Source organism: Dipodomys ordii, unplaced genomic scaffold, assembly GCF_000151885.1.
Source record: "Dipodomys ordii isolate 6190 unplaced genomic scaffold, Dord_2.0 Scaffold156, whole genome shotgun sequence".
In the NCBI taxonomy this organism is placed as follows: domain Eukaryota; kingdom Metazoa; phylum Chordata; class Mammalia; order Rodentia; family Heteromyidae; genus Dipodomys; species Dipodomys ordii.
Window position 1 is genome coordinate 1,096,355 of NW_012267372.1, and position 9,583 is coordinate 1,105,937.

The 9,583-nt window shown below is 57.8% G+C and overlaps 1 protein-coding gene across 1 annotated transcript; it reads left to right on the forward strand.

Annotated features, from left to right (window-relative positions):
• Positions 1-3,485: 3,485 nt before the first annotated feature.
• Ckm (creatine kinase, muscle) lies at positions 3,486-6,661 on the forward strand. Its single transcript, XM_013032659.1, has 7 exons — positions 3,486-3,686; positions 3,805-3,959; positions 4,280-4,412; positions 4,761-4,932; positions 5,281-5,404; positions 5,950-6,139; positions 6,483-6,661. The coding sequence occupies exons 1-7, from the start codon at positions 3,494-3,496 to the stop codon at positions 6,659-6,661; spliced, it is 1,146 nt and encodes a 381-aa protein (XP_012888113.1). The 5' UTR covers positions 3,486-3,493.
• Positions 6,662-9,583: the final 2,922 nt, after the last annotated feature.

Sequence of the window (9,583 nt, forward strand, 5' to 3'; positions counted from 1 at the left end):
TCATTGTCTTTCCTGCCCAGGCTGGCTTTGAACCTCGATCCTCAGATCTCAGCCTCCTGAGTAGCTAGGATTACAGGCGTGAGCCACCAGCGCCCAGCTTCCGTGAGACTCTTATCTCCAATGAACCACCAGAAAACTGGAAGTGGCGCTGTGGCTCAAGTGGTAGAGCGCTCGCCTTGAGCTGAAGAGCTGAGAGACAGCGCCCAAGCAGAGAAATCTATGAGAATCAAGCTCCAAAGTAAAAAGCAAAAAGTGGGGCTAGAGGCATGACTCAAGTGGTAGAGCACCAGCTGAGCAAGAGAAGTGGAAGGAACTGAATTCAGACCCAGCAATAGGTCGGTAGGTAGGAAGATAGGTAAAGAGATGACAGAGGCCCGGAACCTTCCAGGCTGCACCCTCAAATACCGGCCCTGCTGGCATGGACTCCCCTCCTGGGAACTGAGGTCCCCGATGACAGCTGGGGTGCTGAGTGTGTCACAGTGCGTTGTTCCAGTCCCGCGTGCAGAGTGACAGGACTCCTCCCCCCCACCTTCCCTTCCCCTTGGGGCTGGGTGGGGCCACGGGGGGCCTCCTGAGCTGCCCTTGTAAGGAGGGGAGGCTGGGGACGCCGGACACCCAGTTATAATTAACCCGGACACGTGGCCGCCCCCCCAACACCAGCTGCCGCTCCGGTTGTGCCGTGGAGGCCACAGGGCACCGTAAAAATAACTCGGGGGCACACATGGCCCTGGGCACGAGAGGGAGGGGCGGGAGGAGCGTGACCCCCCATCCCAGAGTTCACATCTCCCCAACGGGGCCCAGCCTCAGTTTCCCTCCTGCTCAGTGGCTCCCTGGGTCACACAGGGGTGGCTGTGTCCTCGGTGGGCTCCTGGTTCTGAATCTCCTAAGATGCTGGGGCTCAGCCAGCCGGGGGGAGGTGTGTGTAGTGTGTGTGGTGAGGGTCCAGGGGGGCCGTGGCCAGCACATGCGCAGGCCGCGGCGTGTCCCCGGCAGCCAGCCAGCTGCTCCCCGCCAGCCCGACTCAGCACTGGCTCGTGGGCTGGGCGGGCGTGGTTTTGGGGGGCGCTGGGGCGGCCCATACAAGGCCACCATGGGGCTGGGCACTGGGCAGGCCTGGCTGTGGGGTGGGCGCTGTGCCCGGGCAGCTCGGCCCCCTCCCTGGGGACAGCCCCACCCAGCCAATCGCATAGCCCCAGCCCCCCGATATAAAGCGGGAACCCCGGGCCCTGCCTCCGGGTTGGTGTTGCCTGCAGGACACAGACAGTTCTCTCGGCCAGGTACTGGGGAGGGGGACATGGGGGGGCTCCGTGCCTAGGCTGGAGGGGATGACCTACGTCTGGCCCCTCTGTCACTTCCAGCAGGTGGCCCTGTGGGACCAGAGGGCCCCCCAATCTGTGGCCCCAATGTGGCTTTTACCCTAAGTCCTGAGCCCCTGTGTGTGTGTGATGAGGGGGTCCCCAGAGCCCCAAAAAGGGTCACCCCAGCTGGGCGCCACGGGCAGCGGGGGGTGCCTGTCACCGGTCAGGGTGGCTGTGACCTTGTGTCTGACTGTTCCCGGCTCCGGGATTACAGGCATCCCCTTGGGACTCACTTGATGGAGCTGGAGGGGTGCGTGCCCAGCTCTTTAGGGTCACCTGCCTGGCCTCCATGCCTTCAGGGTGTCCCTGGTTGAGGTCCCCAGCAGGCACCCTCTGGAGGGAGGGAGTCTGGGCTTTCTGGGGTGTCCTTGAGCCCCGGGGCTTGGCTGTGTGTCCTCCCCACCGCCCTGGCCACCCACCCCCTGCTGACTTGGTACAAACCGAGCCAGGGCGGGGCTGGCCTGGGGGATGCAGATGCCAGGCCCTAAAAATAACCACGGGCCTTCCCCCAACCCCTCTCCAGTTCCATCGCACCACCCCCACCCCCCCCCGGCTGGAGCTGGGGGGTCCTCCATTGGGTCTAATGGATACAATAATGCCCCGGCTGAGTTCTGAGGATCAGAGAGGTCTGAGCCTGGAACACACAGCACCCACACGCCAAGCTGGGGTTTGAACCCCATGCTGTGTGGACTCCAGAGACTAACCTGATACAGAGATGTAGATGGTGGAGGGGGGTGTGCCCACCCAGCCCCCTGCCCCAACTCTGCCTCTCAAGCTTGGAGCAGGATGCCCCGCGGAGAGCAGACTCCTGTTCAAGTGCTCCTTCTCTGCAGCTCCCGAAAACCCAACACCACCAGGACAGATATAATAATAGCTAAATAAAAGACTGCTGGAGCTGGGTACAAGTGGCTCCCCCAGCTACTCAGAAGAGTGAGATCTGAGGATCACAGTTCAAGGTCAGCCCAGGCAGGAAACCGAGTAAGACTCTTATCTCCAGTAAACCAGAAGTGGAGCTGTGTCTCAAAGCGGTAGAGTGCTAGCCTGGAGTGAAAGAGCTCAGAGACAGTGCCCAGGCCCTGAGTTCAAGACCCATGACCAACAAGAACAACAACAAAAAGAATATAAGAGCTGAGGGCTGGTGGCTCAAGCCTATAATCCTAGCTACTCAGGAGGCTGAGATCTGAGGATCGCAGTTCAAAGCCAGCCCAGGGCAGGAAAGGTGTGAAACTCTTATCTCCAATTAATTATCAGAAAACAGGAAGTGGTGCTGTGGCTCAAGCGTTAGAGCGCTAGCCTTGAGCTGAAGAGCTGAGGGACAGCGCCCAGGCCCAGAGTTCAAGCCCCACAACTGACAAAAAACAAAAACAAAAAAAAAAGAAAAAGAAAGAAAGAAAAAAGAATATAAGGTGTGAACAAGACATGGGTACAAGTGCCTCTCCTGCATTAACTCTTTTAAACCCCTTTCTCCCTCACAACCTCCCAAGAGGTTTGTGTTTTTATAGGGCCTCTTTTTATGACTGAGTAAACAGAAGCACAGAGAAGTTTAACAACTTGCTCAAGTCCACCCACCTTGTCCCAAGGAAAGAGTAGGAGCCAGGATTTGAACCCAGTCTGTCTGATTCCAAAGCATACACTCTCCCCTTAGCTCTCCGCCCCCCACTCCCCCGCCCCAGTCCTGGGGCTTGAACTCAGGGCCTGGACACTGTCCCCAAACTTCACCATGCTCAAGGCTAGCTCCTCTACCACTTGAGCCACAGCGCTACCTCTGGCTTTTTCTGCATATGTGGTGCTGAGGAATCAAACCCAGGGCCTCATGCATGCAAGGCAAGCACTCTACCACTGAGCCACCTTCCCAGCCCAAGTCCATACTCTTACCCTTGTTTCTTCTCTGGCCTGGGGGAATGTAACTAGTCTTGGGTGATGGAGCCAGACTATGACCCAGCCAGGGAGCTCACCTGAGACTCTGCTTCTCCTGGGCAGGGTTCAGGGGTTGGGGGGGGGCGGGAGGGGGGCTCTCTTGTTGCAACAGGTCCTCAAGCTTCTTCACCCCCGAGTCTCACACCCTGCTTAGGTTCGGCTCACCGTCCTTCCCTGTCCCCCCCCCCACAGACCCCCACCCCCCCACCGCCGCCACCATGCCGTTCGGAAACACCCACAACAAGTTCAAGTTGAACTACAAGCCGGAGGAGGAGTACCCCGACCTCAGCAAGCACAACAACCACATGGCCAAGGTGCTGACCCCTGACCTTTACAAGAAGCTGCGGGACAAGGAGACGCCGGCTGGCTTCACCCTGGATGACGTCATCCAGACAGGCGTGGACAATCCAGGTCTGGGAGCTGAGGGGGACTGGGGAGGGGGTTGGGTCCAAACCCTCTCAGCCTCCACCTCCCCGGTACACACACATGGGCTCACATCTCTGACCTCAGCCGGCTGCCCCCCCCCCAGGTCACCCCTTCATCATGACGGTGGGCTGTGTGGCCGGGGACGAGGAGTCATACACGGTGTTCAAGGATCTCTTCGACCCCATCATCCAGGACCGGCACGGCGGCTACAAGCCCACTGACAAGCACAAGACGGACCTCAACCATGAGAACCTCAAGGTCAGTGATCCGGGGTGGGATGGGAAGAGTACACAGACACACAGACAGACAGGGAGCCAGAGGGTGGGGGGAGAGGGGGAGATCCAGGAGTTGGGGTAGATGTGGGGTTCTGGGGAAGCCATGGAGGCACTGAGGACCCTGGAGATGTGAGGAGCCCTGGGAGGCTGGCCAGGAGTGGGGTGGTAAACCACGGATCTAGAAGAGCCCTAGGAAATCAGGGGGAGATTCAAGGAAGGTTTTGGGGAGCCCTGGGCTCAGTGGGATGGTGCACCCCTGAGGGTCTGTCATCCCAGCGTCCCTCCCACTGCCCCTCCCCCCAGGGTGGAGACGACCTAGACCCCAACTATGTGCTCAGCAGCCGGGTGCGCACTGGCCGCAGCATCAAGGGCTACACGCTGCCCCCACACTGCTCGCGGGGTGAGCGTCGGGCTGTGGAGAAGCTCTCCGTGGAAGGTGAGTCCCATCCCCCCACACACCTCATTTCTCCAGTCCCCCACAGACCTGGCCCTTGCAAGTCGCTCAATTCAACTCAAACAGGGGCTGCCTGACAAACTTTGGGTGTCCTTGAACTCCAGATCCTCCTATCTCTGCCTTCTGAGTAGCCGGGATTACATGTGTGCACCACCACACCTTGCTGGTGCTGAGTCTGCTCCTGGAGAGACTTGGGGACAGGTCACAAGTGGAGGTGGCATAGTGTTTAGCTTCTGTTAATGGCTCAGACCACTGGGGGCAAGCATGGGGTTCCCTGGATACCACACCTCAGCTGAAGCGAGCCAGCCCTGTTTAACCCTCTCCCCCCAGCTCTCAACAGCCTGACTGGGGAGTTCAAGGGCAAGTACTACCCCCTGAAGAGCATGACGGAGCAGGAGCAGCAGCAGCTCATCGATGACCACTTCCTGTTCGACAAGCCCGTGTCCCCCCTGCTGCTGGCCTCAGGCATGGCCCGAGACTGGCCTGATGCCCGGGGCATCTGGTGAGGCCCTCCACTGCTCTGTCCATGCCCTTTGCACCACGGAGAGCCACAGCCCCACTTCCTCCCCCCCCTGGCTAATGGGAGGGTAAAACGTCTCAGGGATTTTCCTGTGTGGGCTGGCCTCAAACTTTGATCCTCAGATCTCAGCCTCCTGAGTAGTTATAGTCTCTTTAATAGAAGGCTGTTTAATTCCTTCTGAAGCCCTGGGATCCCAGGTGTGAGGTTCTGCAGATCCCCTGACGTCTGAATGCTCCGACTCAAGCACCTGTGGTTTGGGGGGGAAGGCGAGCACACCCCCCATTTTTCGGGGCCCCCAAATCTGACTCTTGGCCTCTGATCTCACCTTAGGCACAATGACAACAAGAGCTTCCTGGTGTGGGTGAACGAGGAGGACCACCTCCGTGTCATCTCCATGGAGAAGGGCGGCAACATGAAGGAAGTTTTCCGCCGCTTCTGCGTGGGGCTGCAGAAGGTGGGCGCCACCTGCCCCTCGACGCCCCGCCCACTCGAGAGGCCACACCCAACATGCAAATACAAGACACGCCCAGTTCCTACGCCACACCCTTTCACATGGAAAGACAGACTTCAAATTCCAAAAGGCCAAGCTGCCTGTTCATACACAAAGACACCCAAAGCACCCAAAGCCCTTTCAAGGTCTCTCTCTCACACCACGCCCACTTCCAGACCACGCCCCTCACATGCAGATACACCCTTTCCACTTCCGAGGCCACGCCCATTCACAAAGATATTGCCTCTCCCACTCCCAAAGCCCCGCCCATCGCTCGGCTTAAGCCTAGCCCTTCAGTCCTGGCCACACCCATGTTCTAAAGCCCCGCCCCCTAGAGCCAGCCTCTGTCCATGGGGCGTGGCCAGACTCGGGGCGTGGCCAGACGCCTCCTCCTGGGTTTCCCAACCTGCGCTCCCGCCCAGCCCCACCTCGCCTGTTGGCTTTGATTGGGGGTGCACTTGGGGGAGCCCGCAGGTGCCGACCTCTGCTTTTCTCCCCCTCCCCCTCAGATTGAGGAGATCTTTAAGAAAGCAGGCCACCCCTTCATGTGGAACGAGCACCTGGGCTACGTGCTCACCTGCCCCTCCAACCTGGGCACAGGGCTGCGCGGGGGCGTGCACGTGAAGCTGGCGCACCTGAGCAAGCACCCCAAGTTCGAGGAGATCCTCACCCGTCTACGCCTGCAGAAACGGGGCACAGGTGCGCTCCTGCACGCCCTGCCCCGCCCCCTCGCACCTGGGCGCCCTCCGCGGGGGGGGGACGTGGGGCACCCCGCGGGTCCCCGAGCCGGTAAGGGTGGGCCTTGGGCTCCTCCTGTGTAAAGTGGGCATCTACACGTGTGCTCAGGAGCTACTATAATCACAGTTATACGACACGCATGCCTGCAGGCCCCTGGGCCTCAGTTTCCCTTTCTGGAAATGTGGTGTTGGATGGTTTCCGGACAAGGTACCTACCGTTCCTGAAGCAGAATCGGGGCTCGGCCACAGGGTCGCCCCCGGCCCCCCTCTCCCTCCTCACTGCCCTTCCCCGCTGCTCCACACAGGTGGCGTGGACACGGCCGCGGTGGGTGCGGTATTCGACATATCCAACGCCGATCGGCTGGGCTCGTCTGAGGTGGAACAGGTGCAGCTGGTGGTGGATGGTGTGAAGCTCATGGTGGAGATGGAGAAGAAGCTGGAGAAAGGCCAGGCCATCGACGACATGATCCCGGCCCAGAAGTAGGCGCCCGCCTAGCTCCAACTCCGGGGAGGATGCGGCCCCCCGGAGGCCCCGCCCCCGGAACGCCCCGCCCCCCGGAGCCCCGCCCCCAAGCTCCACCATCCGGGCACCAAGAGTTCTAGTCCACCCAGAGTTCCAACCTATGGGCTCCGTCCGCTGAGGTTCTGGCCAATCAAAAACCTACTTTGGGTTTCCCAGGGCCCGCCCTCCACCAGAAGCTCAGAAATAAAAGCGATGGTGGCCTTAGTGGCGTTGCATTATTGGGGCGGGGAGGAGTTCTGCAAATGGCCTCTGTGCTCTACCTGTAATTTGCCCGTCTGAGCATACATTAATCATGTCTTATCCCATTTCTATAAAGACTTGAAAGTAGGGTACAGGATTTGATCCAAAAATTAGATTTGTATGTGGAATCTGAGACACCCCAAAGGGGCCTGGTCTGCACAATGAACCAGGCAGGCCTCAAGCTCATGACCTTCCTGCCTCATCCTCCCTAGTGCTAGGATTAAGCAATCACGAGTTCCAGCTTCCTGTACTCTGCTCCAGAAACTGCCGTGACTCCAGTCTCTCCTAGAACGCACTGTTTCGTTTTAAGATCCTGCAAGTCCACGCAGGTCTGACATGCATGCTGTCCACACCAGCTCATCTTTCCAGTTCTCTCCCCATTCCAGCTGCTGACCTGTGTATATACCGCCACTCCCACCAGCCACCCCGGAGCTTGCAAGCTGGGTCCTTGGAAAGAGCCCAAAGGGGACCAGTGGCCCAATAGAGGAGAGAATAATAGGTAACAGAAGTCATGGAGTACTCAGGTGGTGATTGGTTGTTGAGCATGTCAATAACTTCCAACCAGCCAAAGAGGCCAAGACCTCCTTCAGTAAGGGCAGTAGGCGGGCCCTAAAAGGGACATAGGAAATGGGTGGCAGGGTGAATGGAAGATTGCTCTCTGAGACCTGATGAAGACTTTTTTTTTTTTTTTGGTCAGTTGTGGTGCTTGAACTCTGGGCCTGGGCGCTGTCTCTCAGTTCTTCAGCTCAAGGCTCGTGCTCTACCACTTGAGCACCACTTCTGGTTTTCAGAATGGTTTATTGGAGATAAGAGTCTCACAGACTTTCCTGCCCAGGCTGGCTTTGAACTGCGACCCTCAGATCCCAGCCTCCTGAGTAGCTAGGATGACAGGTGTGAGTCACTGGTGTCTGGCTTCATTCCCCCCCTCCCCCAAAGAGCCCTTAAATTATAACCCGGTTGGGGCTGGGAAGGTGGCTCAGTGGTAGAGTGTTTGCCTTGCATGCATGAAGCCCTGGGTTCGATTCCTCAGCAGCACAGAAGCAGAAAAAGCCAGAAGTGGCGCTGTGGCTCAAGTGGCAGAGTGCTTCCTGGAGCTGAAGAGCTGAGAGGCAGCGCCCAGACCCAGTGTTCAAGCCCCACAACCAACCCCCCAAAAAAATTATAACTAGGTGATCCAGCAGTCTGTATGCCGAGGCAGAAAAATAGGAGTTCCAGACTAGCTTGAGCTACATGGGGACCTTATTTCCAAAGGAAAGAAAAATGTCCTTAAGAGATCAACAAGTCCACCTCCTGCTTTAGAGGGTAAACTGAGGCCCAAGGCTGCCTCTCCCCCTGCCTTTCTCAAGAGTCCTGAGGATTACTGAGATAGGAAGAGCAGAAAACACCCAAAGATGAAGGCACATCAGATGTGGGGCTGTCTTCTGCAGCATTAATGAATGATGAGGTGTTAATTATTAACAAAGATCCCAGCACTCACGCTGACTTCAATCCCAAGGCTATGGAGCCCCAGCTGCTGGGGGAGGGACAAAGCCAAGCTAACCCACAGTTACTGTTTGTACCCATCACTTGAGCCATACCCCAAGTTTAGCATTAGTTATTCGTTTTTTAGGTAGGCTCTCATGCTTTTGCCCGGCTGCTTTGTATGTCAATCCTACCTCTGCTTCCCATAGTTGGGATTACAGGTGTAAGGCGCCGTATCACACCGAGCTTTATTACTTTCCTGAGAAGGGTCTCAATAGCTTTGCCCATGCTGGCTTTGAACCTGAGATCTTAGAATCTCTTCCTCCCAAGTCGCAGGGATCATAGGTGTGTGCTACGATGCCTGACTTCTCAAGTCTTTTAAAATCCACCTCTTCTATATCCCCACTTACGCTCCCACCCAGACCTCCTGCCTTCCCACCACCTAACAAATCCGTTCTCAACCCTCCCCCTGCTGGAAAGCTACCCGATTCGCCTGAAAGCAACCCCCTCCCAGCACCGGCAAAGCCCTGCCCACACCTCCACCTCCTCTTCCCTGACTTCACTTACCCGAGTCACATACTAGGTGCTGAAGGCCCTGCGCTGTCTCCCTGGCCTGGCCATTCCCCAAGCTGTTCCCTGCACCTAGTATGCAAGCAAAGTCTTTACTTCTGGCGCCCCAGTGCCTTGGGAGATCTACCCTTCTCGCTCTGAGCTAAAGGCCGTGTGACCCCAACCTTTGCCTGTTTCCCTCCCAAATACTTTCTGCCCCGAACCCCAAGTTCTGCTCCCGAGGGGCCTGGCCTCTCTAGAGTCAAAACGATTACTTTGGAGGTGACCACGACTTATGTGAGTCAATCAGAGCTGGCCTGGGAACTTGGGCTGGATGTTGATTGGCTGAGATGATCCCATGACACACATGAGCCAATCAGAGCTGGCCTTGGAACTTTTGCTGGCCATTGGCCTTGAGGATCTGCTGGGCCATTTTATTTTTGGGAGGGATGTGCGTGTGTCAGCCGTGCACACTGCCCCTCGGCTCTTCAGCTCAAGGCCAGCGCTCTACCACTTGAGCCACAGCGCCACTTCCAGCTTTTTCTGCTTATGTGGTGCTGGGGAATGGAACCCAGGGCTTCATGCATGCAAGGCAAGCACTCTACCACTGAGCCACCTTCCCAGCCCCTGCTG